General features: G+C 45.7%; 1 protein-coding gene across 1 annotated transcript in view; it reads right to left on the reverse strand.

Annotated features, from left to right (window-relative positions):
• The window catches only part of LOC137437739 (polycystin-1-like protein 3), a 187,288-nt gene extending 166,338 nt beyond the window's left edge, over nt 1–20,950 (reverse strand). The window contains exons 1-3 of the mRNA XM_078766339.1: nt 20,799–20,950; nt 16,153–16,313; nt 5,238–5,390 (exon numbers count right to left, since the gene is read on the reverse strand). Of these exons, the coding sequence (XP_078622465.1) occupies nt 5,238–5,390; nt 16,153–16,313; nt 20,799–20,924 (440 nt within the window). The 5' untranslated portion in view covers nt 20,925–20,950. The remainder of the gene's footprint in view (nt 1–5,237; nt 5,391–16,152; nt 16,314–20,798) is intronic.
• Nucleotides 20,951–25,294: the final 4,344 nt, after the last annotated feature.

The raw sequence follows: 25,294 nt of genomic DNA on the forward strand, positions 1-25,294 counted from the left end.
AGGTGATGATCGCCACCCCACCTCATTGTATTCCACTGCTTTGTATAACCCTGAGTTTTGCTTACAGTCCATCTTTTAGTATAGTCGAATGCCTGCCATTAACCTGAGATTTGCGTTGAACAACCCCATCTTGAGTAATGGGTTTCTGATCGCTTTTTGCGTTTGATTCTGTATGGGAAGCTTCGGCCCACATTGTATTTAATTTCAAATGACTTTATTCTTCATTGCTTGTAATCTTTTTAGATTGCCTCAGAATTATGCAGGGAGGCCAATATTTACTCAATCATTTATCTATATCTCTCTCTTTTCCTTCCTCTCTCGGTCTAAAGCGATTATAAGGGGTGAAGGGTGCTCATAAGAGGTATTTGAATGCCGTCTGAGATTTATCGCCCCAACTTCATGGTTAAGGACCTGGTCCCACCCTATCACAGCCAGTGTGAAGTTCCCTTGAGCAAGGATCTTCGCGCACCCCATGAAGACCAAGATAACATCGCAGATAGAAGACAATACTTCTATGAAAAATCCCCAGTGGGCAAAGGTTGATAATGAAATATCTTTCTTTCCTTTTTCTTCCTTTCCTAAAAATACATTTGATGATCAACGACACGACTGATGGGGATTTCATCAGACCCCTCACACAGATGGAGCCAGATTGTGGACAAGACAAAAAGTTTACATGTCGCACTACGCCATACAGATGAGTCAGATTGGTGGCTCTGGTTATGTTTTAAAACAGCATGGCATTTGTTTAACCTCGCCTCGTCAACTATGTATTATTTCTCTTTGCGAGGCAGCAATCCGTATCGGTTGGAGGAATGAACACAAAAAGCATGTTGACAGTTATTTCGACCTTGGCCAAAGTATATTAATGCCAGTGTGACTTGGTGTGGCTAAGAATTCTGAGTCGTGGGGACTCAGGATTTCTTCCTTATGCAAGCCTTATCTTGAATAAATTCTCTTGCACATTGTCCGGAGTTGTAAAGTGATTTCCTGAGTAATGGAAACCGTAAATTCCCTGACTTTAGGATGGCGGAAGATAAGAGATGGTGGTGAACAGCTGCTTTAAAGACCTGGAGGGAGGAGTGGGATTGAAGAGAGTGAGGGAGTTTGTTCCAGAGGCGGGACAAAAGAGGAGTGAAGGTGAGCAGAGAGTCTTGATTTTGGCAATTTCACCAGAAGAGGGTTACTGGCAGATCTTGTGCGACCTGCAGGAATATTTGGTGGACAGAGCACAGATAGAGCAGGGGGAGCTAGGCCGAATAGGACTCTGTAGAAGACAGAAAGACCACCTTCCTGCCTCCGGTGAATGAGTGAAAGGCCCTCAGAGTTAGCTTCATAGCGGCAGATTCCAATGATTCTGAATGCTTTTTTAAAAAGCGGGTGAAGCCGAGCTAGGTGTAAGGCAGGAGCACCAGCCCAGAGGGGAGAGCAGTATTCCATTCACCTGCAGATGAAAGCCTTGTATGTGGTGAGGAGCTCAGGTGTGCCAATGAAAGACTTCGCATGGCGGATGGTGCCCAGTCGGCGACTGGCTTTGGAGGCCAGCTTGGAAATGTGGTTTTCCCAGGAAAGATCATGGCAGATAGTGAGACCCAAAAGCTTGAGTGACAGAACTTCTTGGAGAGGATTGTTGAGAAAGTAGATGGGAGGGTTATCCAGACGGTCTTTTCGGAGAGACAAAGTGAGAGTGTGAGATTTGTCAGTACTGAAAGACATGTTCCACTTGTTTGACCAGTCTGTGATTTTGTCCAGGTCTTCAGAGAGTGAGGAGGCTGCAGACTGCCGATCTGAGGGATGAGGAATGGAGCGGCAGAGAGTGGAGTCATCAGCAAAGAGAAAGAGAGGATTTTCCAGAGAGACGGAGAGATCATTGATGAAGACCAGAAAAAGCACAAGGCCCAGAACACTGCCTTGGGGAACTCCAGCCTGAACAGGAAGTGGAGATGAGAGAAAACCATTCAGGGCAACACGTTGACTACGACTCGAGAGGAAGTCCGCAAGCCATGCATGGAGATTTCCATGGATACCATCGGAGGAGAGTTTGGTGAGCAGAGTGGGGTGCCAGACCGTATCGAAGACAGACCGAAGACGTAATATATCAAGGGAGACAGCTCTGATTTCCTGTTGGCATTGAGGACCTCCATCCATTGTTGAGACAGCATAAGCAACATGTCCAGAGTCGAGTGAACTGGTCTGAATCCAACTTGATGATCAGAGATCAAGCCATTGGAGAAGAGGAAGGATTTGATATCCGAAGCAATGATGGATTCCATGACTTTGCTGATAATTGGGAGCAGGCTGATTGGTCTGTAGTTGCAAGGATCTGTTTTTGCACATTTTTTGTGTAAAGCGGTGATGTTGGCTGATTTCCATGCAGATTGTAGATGACCTTGAGCAAAGGAGAGGGTGAAGAGAACAGAGAGAGGGCGAGATAGAGCGGCAGAGCAGGATTTTAGGACCCGTGGGCTGATGCCATCTGGTCCAGTTGCAGAATCAGAGTCGAGGTTTGACAGAAACTTCTCCACCTTGTCAGAGTCCAGGAGCAGCTGGGTTTGACTGGGTAAAGTGGGTACAGAGAGGGATGGGTTTGGGACACAGGATTTTGAGGCAAACACAGAGTTGAGCCCAGGCTTTGTCATGTGTGGTGTCACCTGTGTAGCCAGGTTTGAGACAGGCCTGCGAGTTCAGTCTTGAGAGTAGAGAGATAGTGCTTCCTGGCTCCCGTGAGGGTAGACACACACTTGTTCTGAGCTTGGTGGAAGGAACTGAGATTGTCTTCAGTTGGATTAGCCTTCCAAGAGGCAAAGGCAAGTTGTTTCAGGGCAACTGCCTCACAGCAAGATTCAGTGTACCATGGATAGGAGGAAGGGTATGACAACTGAAGACGAGATGGGATAAATCTGTGCAGGAGAGAGAGCAATTTACTTTGGAAGAATTCCCAGGATGAGTTGATGTCAGAGGCATTAGAGATGGGAGACCAGTCCAGATGATTGATGGCTGCTTGAAGACCATGCCAGTCAGCCTGAGTGAAATGCCAGACCCATCGACGCTGAGGAGGCTCTCTGAGAATGGCCAGAGAGATGTCCACTTTAACAATCACATGATCAGAAGAACCGATTGGAGCAGAAGAAGAGCAACAGACATTTGCAGGGAAGTTAGTCATAACCAAGTGTAGAAAGGAAGACGCTCTGTTGCCTGAGATCTGTGTCGTGAAATTGACAGATTGTGTCAGTCCCAATGAGTCGCAGAGGTCCTTTGCTGACGAGCCATGGCTGGTAAGAGAGGCTGACGTTGAAGTCGCCACATGTGAGGAAGAGACAGTTGGGATGAGTGGATAGAGGTTGGTCCATGTTGTCAGACTACGAAATGTAAATGGAGTCTTCACTGTTTGGAGGACGGTACAAAACACATATGAACAAAAGGTGGGAGTGGAGAGGACGCCATAGCCAGAGGTACTCCTGGGGGTGGGGTGGAGAGAGGGCAGTACAAGGAGAGTGAGGAACAGAGTTTTTGATAAAGAAAGCAACCCCGCCACCAGGACGAGGCTCACGTCTATCATACCGGAGGAGGGAGTAACCAGGAAGAGATATTAAGGAATCAGAGACATCTTGAAGGAGGAAAGTTTCTGTTAAGCAGATTATGTCTGGTTTGTCAGAGGCAACCTGTATGGAGAGATCAATCAGGTTTGAGCAAAGGCCCCGGATGTTTGAGGTCCATACCGTTAAGGAAGAGGGAGGGGGAGCATCTGGTACAGGACAGGGGAGGGGAGGAGTCGGGTAAGATGAGGGGTGAGAGGGGAGGTATGGAAGGCTGTTGATAGTATGTCAGAGATTGCAGAAGACTTAGGAGAAAGGGAAGGATGAGGAGGACAAAAGGTTTGATGGTGATGGGAAGAGGCACAGTGAGGTGTTGTTTGAGGGGGGACAGAGCAATGTCGAAGGTTGGAGGAGGTGGAGGTATGAGATAGAAGGGAGACGAAGTGGGGAGGAGGCAGCTTTGAGGAGGGGGAGAATTGGAGAAAGATGGTAGTGGGGGGGGGGGGATTTGAAGGGGAGGGGTTGGGGGGGGATTTGAAGGAGAGGGGTGAGGGGGGAGTTTAGAAAGTGGATGATAAATGAAAAACGAACATTCATTACAAACTGTGTTTATTGTGATTTTCAAGTCAGAGATCCGTTTAAAAACGATAGAGGAGGGGTGGATTGAAGGTGAGTTTAGAGAATGTAGAAAGGAAGGATTGCAGGAAATTGAATATTTTTTGAAGTGGAATGAATTGAAGAGGAAATTGAAAAAAGCCTTTTAAATAGGAAGAAAAACAGCGTGTTGTAATAAACCACTGAATAAAACACTGCAGGGGACAGTTTAAACATATTTAAATGATATTTCAACAAAACCGTGAAAAACAATCTGGGAAAAGTCCCCAAGTGATGACGTGGCTTTGAGAAAGAAGGAGAAAGGGTTGAATGAGTATGGAGGAAACTATAGTTGGAAAAGCTGGAGAGGGGGAATAAAAAGGAGATAAAGGGGGCGGCGCACAAGGTGAGACAAGGGGGTGAGAGAACAAGCACGTGTCCGCAATGAGAGAAATAATTTATAAAGTAATTTTTTTTTTTGTATTTAAAACGTTAGACAAAGGATACGATAAGGATATTAAAGGATAAGATAAAACATTAGACAATGTTCGTGGGAGGTAGGGGTGTGGGGGGGGGGGGGGGGTAGAAAATCAAAGAAACAAGCAAATACATTGAAAGAAAGAACTTAAATTCACAAAACACCGACGCGGGGGGAGGGAAGCCTCGAGATACCAGGCTGCGCATGCGGTGCGAACAAAAAACGACGAATTACACACAAGTTTGCAATAATTACAAAAGGAAAACTAACTGGAAACACACAATAACACATACGCAATAAAATAACCAGTGGAAATTTGACAAAGACACGAATGGGAAAATACTCAAACTTTGATGCAGTGAAAGATTGAAGCAAGCCTCTTCGCTCGAGGGACCGAAAGCCAAAGTCCAAGAGTTATTTGAAAAAAGTGTAAGGGTGCCGATATTTTTGGCCACGACTGTTTATCATTTTTAAGTCTTTGCTGTGAATCTGTTGGGGTTGTCAAAGCACGTGCTCTAACAACTCGGACACCAAGTGTGATGTTTAACTGTATGCTATACAGTATGTGCTGTGCATGAAACCTGTGAATTGTGCGTCGTTATGCGAATACAATGGTGCAGCTCTCTCACCACAAGTGGGAATTGCTCAGTCCTTCCTTTATGTTGTTAGGCAACAGCCTTTGTAACCGTTCTGTTTTCTCAACGTTGGACACTGGCACAGTTCTTGAAATACTCTGATCACCATACTCAACAGCAAGCCAACTCCTGATTTCGAAGATGGACCTGAAAATACAGAAATTACTTGAACTTACTTGCTTCACCTGACCTGTTTCACTAGGGTTTTAGGGCTCGGGTTATGTTATCGAAGGTTTTGCAAAAAAAAAAGGAGAAGCATTTAATCAGGAGTTAATTTGACCATGTATTAATCATAGCCATAAACAGGTGTGTACTTGGAAGTGATGAAGCAACGTCAAACATGTTGGGAAACAAAATTATCAACTGGTTCCAGGTCACAAAGCCTGGTGTTAGCTTAGCGGTTAGGGTGCCGGCTTGGGATCCTGGGTTCGAATCCCGGTCGATCGCTGAATTAACGCCAGGGGGGTTGACTCAGCCTGTCATCCTTCTGAGGTCGGCAAATTTAGTACCAGGTCACTGGTAATTCTCTGTGTGTCGCAAGAAGCGACTCACAGGGTTGGCGGCAGGAAGGGCATCCGACCGTAAAACATTGCTTCAAAAAAAGGGGACAAAAAGGCCAACGCCTGCTCTGCGGGAAAAATGGCCTCTAAAGGCGGCTCCCTTCCAGGTCACAAACAGAGTTCACGAATCTGCTTATGTATTTTGGAAAGTTTCACTAATTTGCAAGTTATTTCAGCACAATCTAATATCCATTCATTCATTCATGCATTTACCATGCTCTGATCCTGGATACCTCGCCACTCCGACGATGCAGATATCTAACATGATAAACCCAAACGAAGCTGCATCATGATGAGTCGTCATACCGACAATTCACTGCAGTATCGATCAAAGCTGTTCCATTGATCATTCAAATATCTACTCGATATAATGAAGGTATTTCAATGTCAATACAAAAGCATAATTAAACACACTCGATTCCTCTTTGTTCATTCAACAGGTTGTTTCTCTTTTTTCCAGGAAACCATACAGAAACACAACTTGGATAATTGAGAAATCATTAATGCTAACTCATTCCTTGAATATAAAACATAACATGTGGCTTTTGTACTGCAGATTTCTATGCAGATTGATATAAAAGATGGAAGCAGAATTTAAAGTTTGTCATACTGCAAAGAGAGCAACGGAAACTGTGTTTGAAGTGAACAAATATGTGTTCTGTACACAGGTATTCTCTTCCAAGTCTCCTGCTCTAACACCAGTTCCAAACAAACTCCAGTCATTAATTTTTGCATGCAGACAGGGCATGGAGTTCCTGGCCAAGGAATGTGATATTACTTCTGCAAAAGGGTCATTCAGATATCATAGAAACTGCAAAGTTACGTATTGTTGTGATTCAAGGAACATCCAACAACGAAGGCAATGGCATCCAACATACAGGTCCCTTGGTTGAGTTATTTCCTTTGTGTAAGACCAGAGTAATCCCTTCCTCTTGTGTCATGCGCTTGATTGTGATTGAATGCGTTGGTGAGATTTAGAGGCTTTTCCCCCTTTTCCTCCTTATTTCCTAGGGGTAATTGTAAATTCCTGGCGAGCCCGGCAGAGCATGCTGTGGTGCAGCTAGGGCGCCAGCTAACTAACATATGGCGCTAAAAGCTGGTTTGAATCGCGCGCCAAAACCCAACAGCCACTTTGCTTTCTCCCACCATAATCGTCTTTTACACGACCCCACAACTACACAACATTTACCAAAAATTGACACACACTTTTATTTACACTTTGTTTTATTAGCTTGTCCCCTGCACAGCAGAAGTCGGGGTTTTGTCATCACTTCCGTCTGTGTCTGTGTATGTGTGTGTCTGTCCGGGCCGTAACTTTTTTTACCATTTGAGTTTTGTCATCAAACTTTCACCAAAGCTTTATTATGATAGTACGCAGAAGGCAAATTAATAATTTTGTCAGAAGGTCAAAAGGTCAAAGGTCAGCATCACATAAAATCATCAATTTTCATCCAATTGACCTGAAATTTAAATTTATAATTTGAGTTTTGTCATCAAATTTTTAACAAAGCTTTATTATGAGAATATGGAGAAGGCAAATTAATAATTTGGTCAAAAGGTCAAAGGTCAGCATCATAAAATCGTCAACTTTCATCCGATTGACCTGAAATTTTAAGAATTTGCATGTTGGGCCAATGAATTGGTTCACCAATCAAAAGCTTGAAGCTAATTGTTTTTTTTTTAGATCAAAATGTCAAAGGCCAAGCAAGGCTGCATAAAATCTTAAATTTTCATTTTGTTTTTATTTTAAACCGTTTTCATTATTTGCACCATCGGAAGAAGAAGAAGATGTCTGAATACAAACGAACACGGACGGGCTTTGCATTTTCAGATGTTTTCTAATTTTCATTGTAGTTGATATTGCATTAAGACATTATGCACGCTGTTCATCGCCCCAAGACCCGAAAACACGACAAACCACGAACCACAACTTTGCCTCAACCCACCCACAACGTATCCATATTGCACCATCGACTGATCTCCTCGCACCAGCGACATTGGCCACAGCTTGAGAGTGTGGGGAAGGTAGCGCAGAGAGCAGCAGCGAGCACTTCCATTCTCCGAGCACCTCCATCCTCCGGATTTCATACAACACCAGAACAAGCTGGTGCCAATTCGCCATCATTTCCTTGTTGATACCTAATCACTCTGTTTGTTCCGCCAAGTAATTAAGAGCTCCCAGAATCGCCCCCACACCTGTACCGTGTCCCAAGCAAGCTCCAATGTTAATCGGGAGACGTTCACATGGCACATCTGGAGAGCAAACTGAGGACCGGTCGTTGCAGAGGTCTCACGTGGACGTGGACAAAACATCCGTATTTGCACCAAGCGGCCATTAAGATCTCGTGTTGAGCCCCGCCCTCGCTAAAGGACTATAAAAGAGCAGTAACAGCAGCGATTCTCGGCGTGTTGGTTTTTGGCTTCAGTGCCCGTCCTGTGCTTGCTTCATGGGGCTTCATGGTTCTTCAAGGGAGAACAATTAGGGTTAAGGGTGGTGCTCACACTGGCAGGTTAGAGCTGGGAAATGAAGCATTGGGGCAGATGGAGCAAGCGTAGTGTAGAGCACATGCAGGACCGAAGCTAATCCAGACGTACACACTATTTAGACTTCTCACACAGTACGCTATTCCTCATGCATTTTCTTGGCTTTTGGTATATAAAATCGAACGCAGGAGCTCAACCAGGCCCAGTGCCACCAACTGCCCTCTTTTGGGCAACCACTGATATGCACCTTCACAGGTCCCTTTTGCACCACCCACACCCCACCGCACCTCCAAGATCATGCACCCTAGACACCGTATTCCTCCTTTTAACCGCTCCCTTTAGCATTTGTGTCATGGAGGCACGACGGCACCACTTGGTGAGACAAGAGGCCAATTAACCTCATCCTTTCTCTCTTCTTTCTGTTCTGACCGCCCTTCCGTGAATGTCTGATTGGGTACCCAGGTCTTATGCATACAGTAACTGGTTGGTAAGACATCATTTAAGTTCTACATCTTGTCCGTTTTCTTTGCTGTACATAATCGCGAGCACTCTTCACTACTCGCGATTGCCCCCATTGTACATTTTGCTTTGTATTCCACCTTTCACCTTTTTGATTAATTTTGATTGCCTTTACTACATTAAAGTCCTTAAGTTCCCTCCACTCCACCCCCGTCCCCTCCCCACATGACCCCACATTTGCATTACATTGTTGGTTCTTGTACATGATAAATAACTTCTTGTTGAACTTAATTTCCAATCTGTCCGTGCTCGGCTTTTCCCCATTGGTCCAGCACTGTTCTCACATAGGTTAGTCTGGGAGGTTATAATTCCCAAAGTAATTGGCTCATATCCAAGTCCAGAATGCACTAGCAGTTGCTCGGCCGCCCTAATGAAGATCTTATCAAGATAATCGTAGTGCATAACCGAGGACGCATCCCCGGCTGGAAGACCACTTTGCCTACAGTTAAATGGCAAAAAGACGGAGGACAATGGACCACGTGGTTGACTAATTGGCATTCGCGGTTGATTAAGCCCCAGTCATACCGGATTTGAGTGGCCACGAATCGCCCCGATCACCCCCGATCTGGCGATTCCCCGCACCAACATGACTTTTCGGCAAGATCGGCTGTAAATTTTCCCACAGTCATACCAAAACACCCCTGCCACGACTCCCGTACGATCGCGCCGTGACTGCCGCACCGACAAAGCCCGATCCGCCAAGTGCGCGGCAAGATCTCCACAAGTCCTAGCCCGTGCCCACACGTCTTCGCCCCGATCCACCCCGATCCCACTACGACCGCACTACGACGGCACTACGACCGCAGTACGCACGCGTACGTGCCCACCCGTCCGAGCCCGACTGCGCGGCGGCCGTCCTTGCCCTATATAAGAACGGCCAAGAATCGCGCCGACCTAACTACGATCTTAAAATTCAGACGACGCTAATTCACGTTATTTTTGAATGTCGTTTGTATAAATCATCAACTCCAAGCCTTCCAATGATGCTGCCAGCCAGGAAGAGGGGGAGGGGATCCAGGAAGACGTGCACAATCACGCGGCCGCCGTGACCAGCTTGGATGTGATCGATGTGACCAGCTTGGAATCAGGAGATGAAATGATTTCGCCACCGGGGATCGCCTATATATACCCGGTCTTGTGATAGGTCGTACTGGCGCCTACTGGTGCTTACTGCATGCTTACGGCAGTCTTGGCGCAGTCTTGTTAATTCGTGAGAGATCGGCAATGATCGTGAGTCGTCGTACTGCTGCGCGAACGTGGTCGGGATGGATCGGGGCAATTCTTGGAAGATCGTGATGGCAGTCGTACGGCGTCCATGTGAGGACGTATGGCGGTCGTATCAGTGCTTGCTGGATGCGGAGCGAATCGTGGCAGCCAAGTTTCCCGACCGCCGCAAGACACTCCACGACCATTTTCCCGATGCCCACACGCGCCCGTACGACACCCTCCAGACAGCAGCAAGAGTTTGAAAAACGCCACGAATCGCCACGATAATTTTGAACAGTTCAAAATTGTCGGGGCGGCTTCCCGTCTCGACCCGAACTGCCAAGTACACCCCCCGATCATCCAGGAATCGCCAAGACCCCAATACGATCTGGCCAAGAATGTCGCCCCGATCTTAGGTCGTGGCGATTCGTGGCCTGAAAATGGCCGGTATGACTGGGGCTTTAACAACCCACCATGATAAGTTATTTGTCATGCCCGGTGGCATAAAGCCCAGTAAGTTTTGAGGGTAATGGAGGAATCACTCCTCGTAGTAGACCCGAACCCATGGCTGTAACAGTATGTAAACTAGAACGGGCACTCGGTAGAGCGCATACCTTCGCCGCAGCTACTGTTCTGTACTGTACTAAAATACGATTTTGACCTTTTCGTGACCTTGACCTTGACCTTTGACCCGATTGCTCCCAAAATCTAATCAAATGTGTCCCGTATAATAACCAATCATCCCACCAAATTTCATGCAATTCGGTTGAATACTTTTTGAGTTATGCGAATAACATACACACACACACACACACACACAGACATACAAATAAATACACAGCGATCAAAACATAACCTTCCGCTTTTGCGAAGGTAATAAGCTGCATGTAAACAGCAAGCTCCTGGGGGAAAAAAGACCTGATTTGTGAAGGGCCTGCATACCAGTTGACGACTGAAGATGGGACGACCACAAAGAATATAGAAATTGAAAATTTCCGTTCAACTCCACAGGAAACAGACTCGAGTAGTTCTATGCTGCATGCATGGAAAAGATAAGGGATACAAGTACATCCGCATCAAAATCCCAGACAGTGATGTGCTCTTCATCCTCACGTTGGAAAATGTCATTTTCTTCGATACTGGCACGGAATAAGCAAAGACTGTTCAACATCACTGAGGTCGCAAGGGCTACACACACACAGCAGCACTACACAGTGATTGTGTCTCCACGCATACACTGGATGTGACACAACCAGCACCTTCAAGGGAGAAGGAAAGATCAAGCCCATGAAAACACAAGAAAATTCCAAGGTTTTCAGTTGTACTGTCCAGGTTGGGAGAAATGTGGGATGTGGCAGAGGACCTAATTGATGAACTAGGTGTTCACTTGTGCCATTTATGGTCGTGCTCGAGTGCATAAGGTCAATGAACTGCTGCATGTCCGCAAAAAGGAGTTACGTGCCAAGGAGAAACAACTCAACCCTTCAAAGAATGCGGATCTGGGAACACTACGACCAAGTAGAAGAAGTCGAGAGCAGCACATACAGCGGGTGAACTATCAGATTGGAATCTGGTAGAGGGCCCATATCGCCAAACCAGATATTCCAGATGTAATGGTTTGCCTGGGATGGGAGTTTAGGGATGGCAAGCTAGAACCGCCTATGGTACATAGGAAGTGTTCAACCACAACAACTCATCAATATTATCAACTAATCACTAGATTTTGGGGATGTGGACTTAGATGACTCAGATGCAGAACTGACAGATATCCCATATAATATCAGTTTGGTGGAGACTCGATGAAATTATGGGATTATATCTGTTGCAGTTCTCTCTCTATTGGTCACGCCTTTATAAGTAAGTTGGTTCGAGAGTGAGAGGACTGTCTGTTTGAGACGGAGTTCAAGTTGGTAAGCTTCGTGTTTTCTTGTATATGGATCATTTGCTTAATAATGCCTTATATTGCTGCTTGCTTATTGGCTGCCATTCTTTTGAAGATGACTGGAGACTTGATTGAATAAAAGCTAACGCTTTCGGAGTTTGTGGAATGATCATTTTACCACAGAGACAGCACTGACAGCGATCATGATTGACAATAATCACAGATATCCCAGATCAGTTTGGTGGAGACAGCACTGACTGATCATGATTGACAATAATCACAGATATCCCAGATCAGTTTGGTGGAGACAGCACTGACAGTGATCAAGATTGATAATAATCACAGATATCCCAGATCAGTTTGGTGGAGACAGCACTGACAGTGATCAAGATTGACAATGATCATACATATCCCAGATCAGTTTGGTGGAGACAGCACTGACAGCGATCAAGATTGACAATAATCACAGATATCCCAGATCAGTTTGGTGGAGACAGCACTGACAGCGATCAAGATTGATAATAATCACAGATATCCCAGATCAGTTTGGTGGAGACAGCCCTGACAGCGATCAAGATTGATAATAATCACAGATATCCCAGATCAGTTTGGTGGAGACAGCCCTGACAGCGATCAAGATTGATAATAATCACAGATATCCCAGATCAGTTTGGTGGAGACAGCACTGACAGTGATCAACATTGACAATAATCACAGATATCCCAGATCAGTTTGGTGGAGACAGCCCTGACAGCGATCAAGATTGATAATAATCACAGATATCCCAGATCAGTTTGGTGGAGACAGCCATGACAGTGATCAAGATTGACAATAATCACAGATATCCCAGATCAGTTTGGTGGAGACAGCACTGACAGTGATCAAGATTGACAATGATCATACATATCCCAGATCAGTTTGGTGGAGACAGCACTGACAGCGATCAAGATTGACAATAATCACAGATATCCCAGATCAGTTTGGTGGAGACAGCCCTGACAGCGATCAAGATTGATAATAATCACAGATATCCCAGATCAGTTTGGTGGAGACAGCCCTGACAGCGATCAAGATTGATAATAATCACAGATATCCCAGATCAGTTTGGTGGAGACAGCACTGACAGTGATCAACATTGACAATAATCACAGATATCCCAGATCAGTTTGGTGGAGACAGCCCTGACAGCGATCAAGATTGATAATAATCACAGATATCCCAGATCAGTTTGGTGGAGACAGCCCTGACAGCGATCAAGATTGATAATAATCACAGATATCCCATATCAGTTTGGTGGAGACAGCACTGACAGCGATCAAAATTGACAATAATCACAGATATCCCAGATCAGTTTGGTGGAGACAGCCCTGACAGTGATCAAGATTGATAATAATCACAGATATCCCAGATCAGTTTGGTGGAGACAGCCCTGACAGTGATCAAGATTGACAATAATCACAGATATCCCAGATCCGTTTGGTGGAGACAGCACTGACAGCGATCAAGATTGACAATAATCACAGATATCCCAGATCAGTTTGGTGGAGATAACACTGACAGTGATAAAGATTGACAATAATCACAGATATCCCATATCAGTTTGGTGGAGACAGCACTGACAGCGATCAAGATTGATAATAATCACAGATATCCCAGATCAGTTTGGTGGAGACAGCACTGACAGTGATAAAGATTGACAATAATCACAGATATCCCAGATCAGTTTGGTGGAGACAGCCCTGACAGTGATCAAGATTGACAATAATCACAGATATCCCAGATCCGTTTGGTGGAGACAGCACTGACAGTGATAAAGATTGATAATAATCACAGATATCCCAGATCAGTTTGGTGGAGACAGCACTGACAGCGATCAAGTTTGACAATAATCCCAGATATCCCAGATCAGTTTGGTGGAGACAGCACTGACAGCGATCAAGATTGACAATAATCACAGATATCCCAGATCAGTTTGGTGTGAACTCCACTCATGGCTTCCTCTCCTGCTGCAGTCGACGACTCTGATTCTGCAACTGGACCAGACGGCATCATCCCACGGGTCCTAAAATCCTGCTCTGCCGCTCTATCACACCATCTCTCTGTTCTCTTCACCCTCTCTTTTGCTCAAGGTCATCTGCCATCTGCTTGGAAATCAGCCATTACCGCTTTACACGAAAAATGTGCAAAAACAGATCCTTGCAACGACAGCCCATATCAGCATGCTACCAATAAATAAGCAAGGTCATGGAATCCATCATCGCTTCCTCTTCTTCCTCAAATCTTCCTTCAAATCTTACTTCCTCGTCGCTTCCTCTCATCTTCCTCTTCTCCAATGGCTTGACCTCAGATCATCAATTTGGATTCAGAGCAGGTCACTCCACTCTGGATATGCTGCTTCTGCTGTCTCAACAATGGATGGAGGTCCTCAATGTCAAACAGGAAATCAGAGCTGTCTCCCTTGACATATCACGTGCCTTTGATACGGTCTGGCACCCCGCTCTGCTCACCAAACTCTCCTCGTATGGTATCCATGGAAACCTCCACACATGGCTTGCGGACTTCCTCTCTGGTCACAGTCAACATGTGGCCCTGAATGGAATTCTCTCATCTCCTCTTCCTGTTCAGGCTGGAGTTCCCCAAGGCAGTGTTCTGTGCCCTGTGGTATTTCTGGTCTTCATCAATGATCTCTCCGACTCTCTTGAAAATCCTCTCAATCTCTTTGCTGATGACTCCACTCTCTGCCGCTCCATTCCTCATCCCTCAGATCAGCAGTCTGCAGCCTCCCCACTCTCTACAGACCTGGAAAAAATCACAGACTGGTCAAACAAGTGGAACATGTCTTTCAATCCTGACAAATCTCACACTCTTACGTTGTCTCTCTGAAAAGACCGACTGGACAACCCTCCCATCCACTTTCTGAATAATCCTCTCCAAGAAGTTCTGTCACTCAAGCTTTTGGGTCTCACTATCTGCCAGGATCTTTCTTGGGAAAACCACATTTCAAATCTGGCCTCCAAAACCAATCACCGACTGGGCATCCTCCGTCGTGCGAAGTCCTTCCTTGGCACACCTGAGCTCCTCACCACATACAAAGCTTTCATTCGCAGCTTGATGGAGTACTGCTCTTCCGTCTGGGCTGGTGCACCTGCCTCACACCTAGTTCAGTTTCACGCTGTTGAAACCAAAGCCTTTCAGAATCATTGGTATCTCCCGCGATGAAGTCTTTCTGTCTTCTACCGACTCCTCTCCGGCCTTTCCCCCCCAGCTCTCTCTGTGCTCTGTCCCCCAAATATTCCTACAGGTCGCACAAGATCTGCCTGCAACCCTCTTATGGTTAAACTGCCAAAATCAAGACTCTCTGCTCACCTTTACTCTTTCATTCCTCTTTTTTCCCGCCTCTGGTATAAACTCCCACACTCACTTCAATCCTTCTCCTTCTTCCAGGTCTTTAAAACAGCTATTCACTTCTATCTCTTATCTTCCCCCATCTAAAACCTTAATCTTTTCTACCCCAGTTAATCCACCCCACACCCACGTCCTTCAAATTCCGTTTTATTTCCTGAAAGTGCCTGTCGTGTCCATCTTGTTTATCCCATGTATCCTGCCCTCTACCTTCCACAGATCTCCTGATATCCCTGTTCTCTACTGTTGTTGTGCTTCCCTCTCTCCCCCTCTTGTCTTCCTCTTCCTTTATCATATGCTGTTCGTGTTGGCTCTTATACGAATCTAGACCAAGTATCCCCAAAAAAAAAATCAGTGACAAAAAAAAAATCTCAATTTAATCCATTTCAAATTCAGGCTGTAACAATAAAATGTGAAAAAGTCAAGGGGTGTGAATACTTCTGGAAGGCACTGTATACTCCATGGGGAGTTGATGACAAAAGCAAAGATTCACTTTTTTTCTTTGCGCGGTTTCGGAGATGTCCAAATTTTCTTTCTTTAATCCAACCTGGTTGTGATACCATGTGACCCAGGGGAGTCCCTCCTATGTTTAAAATGTTGCATCAATCAGACAAGCGGTTGCAGAGAAAAAAATTAAAGCAAAAATATATAGACATGGACACACAGACAAAATTAGAAAGACAGACAGGCAGGGGCATTACATTAGTATCGCAACCACTTCGAGTGAAGACTAATAACATTGGCAAATCAAAGTCAGTGATACAAATCGGTCAGTGTTAATGCTAGCACCTTGTCAAATTTTTAGCAAGATACATACATGTGCTTAATGACGTTATGAGTAAAATAATTGACTTACAATTCATCCAGCTGAATGTCAAACAACCTTATTTCATCCACAAACCAGCTCCCCTTGTGTCCTATTCCAGAATCATCATGCCAGATACGAATTTTCGTCGGCTTGCCAAGGTATGATGGAATGGAGAAGACGAACATGCGAGTGTCTGCTCTATCAAATCCCTGTGGGCAGAATACAGCAATCCATCACATGCATCAAAATCCATCACAATCCATCACATGCATCGCAACATATCACAATCCACCACATGCATCACAATTCATCACATGCATCACAATCCATCACATGCCTTCACATGCATCACAAGCCATCACAATCTATCACATGCATCACAATCCATCAGATGTATCACAATCAATCACATTCCATCACATGCATCACAAGCCATTACATGCATCACAATCCATCACATGCATCACAATCCATCACATGTATCACAACCCATCACAATCACAATCCATCACATGCATGCATCACAATCCATCACATGCATCACAATCCATCACATGCATCACAATCCATCAGCTCTTGAAAGACGGTATCATAGAACCTAGCCGGTCGCCGTGGCGAGCCCAGGTCTTGGTGGTGCGAAGCGATGCACACCGCGGACGCATGGTAATCGACTACTCCCCAAACGATTAACCGCTTTACACAGCTGGATGCCTACCCCCTTCCGGGGATGGACGCGCTGGTGCGACAGGTGGCCCAGTACTCGGTCTACAGCACTCTCGATCTCCGTAGTGCGTACCATCAGATCCCCATCTCTAGGGCAGATCGTATCTATACCGCATTTGAGTCGGGGCGACGGTTGTACCAGTTTACTCGATTGCCTTTTGGGGTAACGAACGGGGTCCTGTTTCCAGAGGGCCATGGATGACCTCATTGCAAGGGAGAACTTAACCGATGTTTTCGTCTACCTAGACAATCTTGCGGTTTGTGGGTATGACCAAGGGCACCATGATGCTATTCTGAAGCGCTTCCTCGAGGTCGTGCAGAGGTATCACTTAACCATGAACGAGGATAAGTGTCAATACTCTCTACGCAAGATAGATCTTCTGGGGTACACCGTGACCCATGGCTCTGTTGCTCCGGATAAGGAGCGTCTGCGACCTTTGCTCGACATGGCCCCTCCCTGCGATCGGGCGTCCCTGAAGCGCGACCTCGGGCTATTCGCCCATTACTCAAAATGGGTCCAAAATTTCTCCGCAAAACTTCGCCCCCTTGTGGCCTGCGACACACTCCCTCTGCGTCCGGCCACATTGGCGGCCTTTGGAGGCCTTAAGGCCGACATCGCCAGTGCCACTGTGGCGACGATCGACGAGAGCGGATCTTTCGTCCTCGAAAGTGATGCCTCGGATCAGGCCATCGCGGCGACCCTCTCCCAAGGAGGGTGTCCGGTGGCTTTCTTTTCACGGACTCTTACCTCCGCTGAGCGGAGACATTCGTCTGTCGAAAAGGAAGCGTATGCGATCGTCGTCTATTCGGCGATGGTGCCCGTACTTACTCGGGCGATGTTTCCAAATCATCACGGACCAGCAAAGTGTTGCGTTCATGTACGACACATTACACGCCCAGCGCATTAAGAATGAGAAAATCACTCGCTGGCGTATAGAGCTTGCCGACTTCTGCTACACTATCAAATACCGCCCAGGGAAGGATAACCAGGCCGCCGACGCCTTATCGAGACCGGCTACGTGCGCGGGTATCGCCACTTTGGAGGGCCTACGCGTGCTGCATGCCACTGCGGGGCATCCGGGCATAACGCGTTTCACTCATTTTGTGCGGCGTGGCAATCTACCATACTCGATTGACGATATCCGCCGTATCTGTCGCGACTGCGCTATATGCGCGGAAATCAAACCGCGTTTCTATAACCCAGCCATGGGGACTCTGGTTAGGGCTACGAGGCCGTGGGAACGCTTGGTGATGGATTTCAAGGGCCCATTGCCGGTGTCGAGTAACTCTCGCTATCTGCTCACTATCGTCGATGAGTACTCGCGATTTCCCTTCGCTTATACGTGCGTGGACATGACTGCTGCCACGGTAATGCGATGCTTACAGAATTTGTTCTCTATGTTCGGGTACCCGGCCTATGTGCATACCGACCGGGGTGCGGTCTTCTTGTCTCAGGAGGTGCGAGGCTATCTGCTCCAAAATAACATCGCTTCTAGTTACACCACGCCGTACAGACCCCAGGCAAATGGGCAGATCGAACGCTTCAACGGGATTATATGGAGGGCCGTCATGCTCAACCTCCGGACCCTCGGCCGGGGCCTCGATAAATGGGCTTGGTCACTACCTGCGGCGTTGAATTCGATCAGGGCTCTACTGTGTACGGCCACCAACCAGACTCCCCACGAGAGACTTTTCCACCACCCCAGGAGCACGGGGTGTATACAGTCTTTACCCAGTTGGCTCGCTGAGCCCGGGCCGGCCTACCTCAAACGGGCGGTTCGCACGAGCAAGTACGACCCCTTAGTGGACAAAGTGCAGATACTCCAGGCTAATCCTGAGCATGCTCATGTGATGACGGCTGATGGACATGAGACCACTGTCTCCGTACGTCATCTTGCCCCATGTGGGATCGCCGACCCTTGTAGGGAATCGGACGAACCGATCGAACCAATCTATGAGACTATGGACTCTTCCGACGCTCCCGTCGCTGAAAGTCTGCCGACCCTCCCCTCGCCGCATCTACCCGTGCCCGAAGGCTTGGCGGTACCCCCTTCGTCACCTGACTCCGGTAGCTCCTCCGACGCCGGGGTCTCTGGGATACGTGATGCCGTACCCGGGGAATTTCGGACGCGTGCTGGCAGAGAAATTCGCCGCCTGGACCGATACGGTTGGGTCGACTGATACCATGTTCCACACCCTGTTAATGCTGACGCTCGCTCGATTCTAGCCGCTCTGCAGTATAATTCTAAAGGTGGGGAGAATGTAGTGAAATCGTATTCGTACTAATGCTGAACCCAGGTGATGATCGTTGCTCGCTGACACCGCTAGGGGCGTGGCTATAAGACCCGCTGCGGTCGGTGCTCAGGGGGACTTCTCCTGTGACATGTTACATCTAGTGGACTCGCTAACGGTACGCCTGCATAGAATATTAAGCTTGCTTGCATTGAATGTTATGAATGGACCCATGTGATGCCAAACCTTATTCCTATTGCATTTCCTGTGTTTACAGAATGATGTCATGGTCTTAATGGAATTAAACCACCAGATGGACTAAGTTGTGGACCCGATTGGTTTTTCACAACATGTATAACAACCCATCACAATCGCAATCCATCACATGCATTCATCACAATCCATCACAATGCATCACATGCATCACAAGCATCACAATTCATCACAAGCATTACATGCATCACATGCATCACAATCCATCACATGCATCACAATACATTACATGCAGCATATATCCATCACAATCCATCACAATCCATCACATGCATCAGAATCCATCACAATCCATCACAACCCATCACACAGTGAGGGTAGCTGACTAAAAGGTGAATGGAGTTTCGGTCTTAGCGGATATTTCCAGTTTGTGAATCTCCAACAGACAACAAGGTACATAAAAGAACAACAAATCTTTTTTGTTTTTTCAACAATGATCCAATACTCAGGGTTTTACAGTACGGTGTGTGATGCATCGGTACATGATGCATCGGTATATGATGCATCGGTACATGATGCATCGGTACATGATGCATCGCATGCACGATGACAAAATTCGAATATATTGGCATACTTCCAATATTATAATTAAAAAAAATGGGAATTGAATCGTAGATTTATGTATCATGAGTCTTGTGCCCAGATGGACAACATGAGGATAACACGAAGAGGACATAGTTTCTGCGAATACCACATAATAATTGGTGGATTATATGAAACAGCAATTTCTGAATAACAGTAAGAAGGTCAGATAGACTCGACAAAAAGGCATGTGTGAAAATGTACCTTTGACCATAATATAGTGCCAATGTGCCATATGTCGGTGAGCAACAACCTAATAGTGCCAATGTGCCATATGTCGGTGAGCAACAACCTAATAGTGCCAATGTGCCATATGTCGGTGAGCAACTACAATATAGTGCCATATGTCGGTGAGCAACTACCTTATAGTGCCAATGTGCCATATGTCGGTGAGTAACTGCAATATAGTGCCATATGTCGGTGAGCAACTACAATATAGTGCCAATGTGCCATATGTCGGTGAGCAACAACCTAATAGTGCCAATGTGCCATATGTCGGTGAGCAACTACAATATAGTGCCAATGTGCCATATGTCGGTGAGCAACAACCTAATAGTGCCAATGTGCCATATGTCGGTGAGCAACTACAATATAGTGCCAATGTGCCATATGTCGGTGAGCAACTACAATATAGTGCCAATGTGCCATATGTCGGTGAGCAACAACCTAATAGTGCCAATGTACCATATGTCGGTGAGCAACTACAATATAGTGCCATATGTCGGTGAGCAACTACCTTATAGTGCCAATGTGCCATATGTCGGTGAGCAACTGCAATATAGTGCCATATGTCGGTGAGCAACTACAATATAGTGCCAATGTGCCATATGTCGGTGAGCAACTACAATATAGTGCCAATGTGCCATATGTCGGTGAGCAACTACCTTATAGTAGCCGTTGTCCAGTTTCCGTGCTCCTGTGTTGCCCTTCTCAAACTGCAAATGAAAGAAGGCGTTTGACTCCGTTCCGGCATGCTGAATAAGTCCAGTCGTGAACGAAATAAGGTACATGTATTCGTGCTCAACAAGGTTGTCCTTCAGAGGCAGGATTTTCCACTGAAATGATCAATGGAGAATGCAATAAAAAAGAGACATGATAAAAATTATATTAGGAAGAAATTTCATGTATTATATGATGTAAACAAGAATAGACCATTTAACAAGCTTTTCCATCCATCGGCAATTATTTTGTAGTTGTTCATGAATTGCAGCAAATGACTTGTGTGTTGTAGTCAGGTTCACTATGTCAATCAATTATATTTCGTTCAAAATCATGGTAGATTAGCAAACCTATACATTTTTGGAAAGGTTATAGCATAAGGAAACTAAAAATCAATGTTTACATTTGGAGAGATACCTGTATGGCGGCCATTTTTGATTTTCAAAATGGCCACTGTAAAATACATATTTTGTTCTATTTCTGCCTCTAATTACCCTAAAAACTTTAAAATATATACTAAACCTATATTTTCAGGGACAAGGAATCCAATGAAAGTATCAAATTAGTGCTATGGGGAATGGTAAGACACGAATCAAAGGTTTTGAATTGCAAAATACTGTCTTTATATTCGCGATAAGTTGCATAATCAAATACATGTTATCATTTTGTACAGGCAGTTAATAACATCAAAATGTGTCACAATAATTCATATCACCAAACATACACAGGCAGTCAGCAAAATCATATATACACATGCAGTCAGTATAACTTCACATCTACACAGGCAGTCAATGACAAAATATACACAGGCAGTCAATGGCATCAAACATACACGATTACAGAATATGCCATTTAGAGTTCGTCATCACTGTCCTGTGTGTCGTATCCGACAATATAGTCCGCATCGTTTTCACAGTCCGTTCCACACAAGCAAAGGTCGGTCAAATTGATTGGCAAATCGAATTGGTCGAATGGTCGATCGAATCGAATTCGATGAATCGAATCGATCGAATTGGTCGAATGGTCGATCGAAGCGATTGGTCGAATGGTCGAATTGGTCGAATGGAATTGGTCGATTGGTCGAATTGGTCGAATCGAATTGGTCGGAATTGGCAAATGTAAACATTGATTTTCAGATTTTCCATGTAATAACGTTTCCAAAAATGTATAGGTTTGCTAATCTACCATGATTTTGAACGAAAAAACATAGTGAACCTGACTATTGGATGTTTTCCATTTGCTGTCACGTGAAATCGCTCGAGAGCTGATAGAACACTGTAACCCCCACAGTCGTGAGAAACAAGGTTATGGGGGCGGGGGCTGCGAGGGGGAAATTTCATTGGTCCAGAAAAAATAAAACTTTGTCCAATTTCTGCTAAACGGAGGCGTTTTGAAAATGTCAAGAAGGTGATTTGTGTTCTGGTGTGCGAGCTTATAATTCAATGGAAATAAAATAAATATTTTGAGGGTTGTAGGAAAAACAATTCGGAGGTTTACTGCTATTGATGCAGCGTCTTTTACACCGCCTTACAATTAACACAATGCATTAGTTATTCGTGCCTGTTGTTTATGTCCTTTATGACGTCACTAAAAACAGCAAGTTTCCTGGTTGGAATGATTTTCAATTTTGTTTCATTGCTAGAAAGAGTAAAAAAAATGATCTCACTCATGTCTGCACATGTGCGATCGGTTCGACTTCAGACCCAAAGTACCGCCAACCTGCAGGTTCGTTTTCCAATTCATGCTCCGATTCCTGTTCAAAATGTAATATTTGAACGGATGGACAGGCATACATACACCGGATGTTAATGGAAACAAAATGTTTACACCGGAAAACAAAATGTTTTCCAATTCATGTTTAGAAACAGCCTAATAGTGGGGCAACTTAGCATAACAATTGTGCATTTTCTGAGGAAAGCACCAAATTTGGCACACTAGTAGACTATCCTATTATGAACAGATTTGGATATTGGGACATCTCAGATTCAGCCCCTGATGGTTGTGGCAGCCATTTTCCAAAATGACACCTTCAGCTTGTTCCGACTAATTGCATCATCAATTGGCATGGTCCTTTCCACCAGGCATTCTCTGGTGAAAGCCTGGAACTGCTCTTGGCCAATCTTCTTCACATTCCTGACAGTCTCAACTGCAGCAGGACCTGCAATTTCCTTTGTGTCAAGGACAACCAGATCCATGCTCTCTTCCTCAAAGGGGTTGCCAAGCTCTTCTATGACGCTGACAAGGGTGCGGACATCCTTGGCGAAAGAGGTCTGCACACTTGGTGTCTGGTCGTGATGACGTGTGTCCTCTCGCCTCCCCCAGTGTTGATGGATATCCTGGAACTCTTCTATGGCCCTGGCAACTTCTGGCCCGGCAATCATCCAACGCCGCAGGGCACTTGGGTTGTCAGTGAGGCCGACTGCTCCACCATATCCTTTGATGCAGGCGTTATTCTGTTCATGCGCCTGGTCGATTGGGATCGAAGAGAACACCTTCTTCGTCTTCTGTACAGTGAAGTTGCCAGCCCTGAATTCTCTGGCTACATCTGGGTGCTTCATTGGGAGTGCAACCATGTCCCTCAGGTGAACAGGGACCCACCTGGCATAGTGTGTGTGGTCTAAGGCATGGAACCATGGGACCAGTTCCGTCAGGGCATCAAGATACATCGTGAATGAAGCCTGCCGTAGAGAACGCATGTAAACCAGTACCAACATCTCTAGTTCCAGCACAGTTGCCCAGTACTGAAAGTTGGGAATGTCTTCTTCTCTCTGGTGACACCAGTCTTCGAACTCAGGCAGGTCTTCTGCATCATCAGCATATGTCATACAGTGGCGTTCATACGCACGGTGTTGCAGGATGTGCAGTGCCGCTGCAGTGATTTGATGAGCTCTTCTTGTGCGGGTGACGTGGGCAGCTCGCAGGAAGGAGTCGGCCGTCCCTGGCGTTGCAATCTCAGCTTGCAAATCTGCAAAATCTGCAAATCTTGCAAAAATCAAATCTCTGAATCTGAGATGGCCCAATATTCAGATCTTTTCATAATATGATAGTCTACTACTGTGCCAAATTTGGTGGACTGGTGCGGTCGCCTAGCAACCCATTTTACCACCGGATGTGCACGTGCGGTCGCCTAGCAACCCATTTTACCACCGGAAGTGCACGTGCGGTCGCCTAGCAACCCATTTTACCACCGGATGTGCACGTGCGGTCGCCTAGCAACCCATTTTACCACCGGATGTGCACGTGCGGTCGTGCGGTTTCCTCACAAAATGCACAATTGTTATGCTATGTTTTGCTTAGCTGCCGGACTATAACCCTAGAAATGTAGAATTTTTTTTTGATGAAGTCATCGGTCATGTGGTTCGGCAGCCATATTTTAACGGCGTAGACCGTAGGGCAATGCCATCTGAAACAGCGTTTGTCTGTCCATCCAGTGCATGTATGTACGTCCTTCACAAACTTCCACTAATCAGAGCTGAGGATCTGGTCACATGACAGGGGGACAGCAGATCCTCCACTCAGCAGATCCAAGCCCAGTTACGCCATTGTTAGACTCTCTGTCTTGTTTTTTTTCTGAAAACAATTGAAAATCATTAATCACAGTTTAATTTGAAGGGGAAAACATTTTGAAATTCTTTTTCCAATCACGAAGTGTTGAAAAAACCTCTACTATTGATTTTCAATTTCACCAGTAACGTCACACACCAAGAACTCACCTTGATCCAAATGGCAGCTATACATAGAGAACAGTGCATTCCGAGCTCGGATTCTGATACTCATTCCACAATTAGCAACTGTGATGATCCTCAGTATATTGAAACGGATCAGTGGGATTTTGAAGAAGCTATTGCAGACAAAATTAGTGATGGAAACACTTTCGGGGGAATTCCGGAGCCATATCATTTGGAGTATTTTGTGAGCCATTCAGGCAAACATGGTGTTAAGGAAGATGGCAGTATTACGTTCGTCGTGCAGATGAAAACGCCAGTGACATGTTCACGACAGACTGCTAGGTTTTGTTTTCCGTTCAAGTAATTGATAAATCAGTTATATTTCTGCAGAAGAAATATGGCACCGCACGGGCACGGGTATGGCACCGACACAAACATAAGTGGTATTTCAATATCAAACAAAATTGTCTGCATTGTACCAACTAGGGCATTGCCCGTACTATATCTATATCTAAAATTATATCCCCCCCCTCTATTTACATGAAATGGTTTGGTCCAAAGCGAACGGCTTGCGAGTACGGTGACAATCCCCCCCCTCTATTTACATGCAATGGTTTGGTCCAAAGCGAACGGCTTGCGAGTACGGTGACAATCCCCCCCCTCTATTTACATGCAATGGTTTGGTCCAAAGCGAACGGCTTCCGGAGTTTGGTAAAGAAATCGCCATCGCGTGCACAAACGCGCAGGAAAGCGAATGAATCGCAAATTCGGTT

The sequence above is a fragment of the Myxine glutinosa genome, chromosome 12 (genome assembly GCF_964187855.1).
Source record: "Myxine glutinosa chromosome 12, kmMyxGlut1.1, whole genome shotgun sequence".
Classification (NCBI taxonomy): Eukaryota; Metazoa; Chordata; class Myxini; order Myxiniformes; family Myxinidae; genus Myxine; species Myxine glutinosa.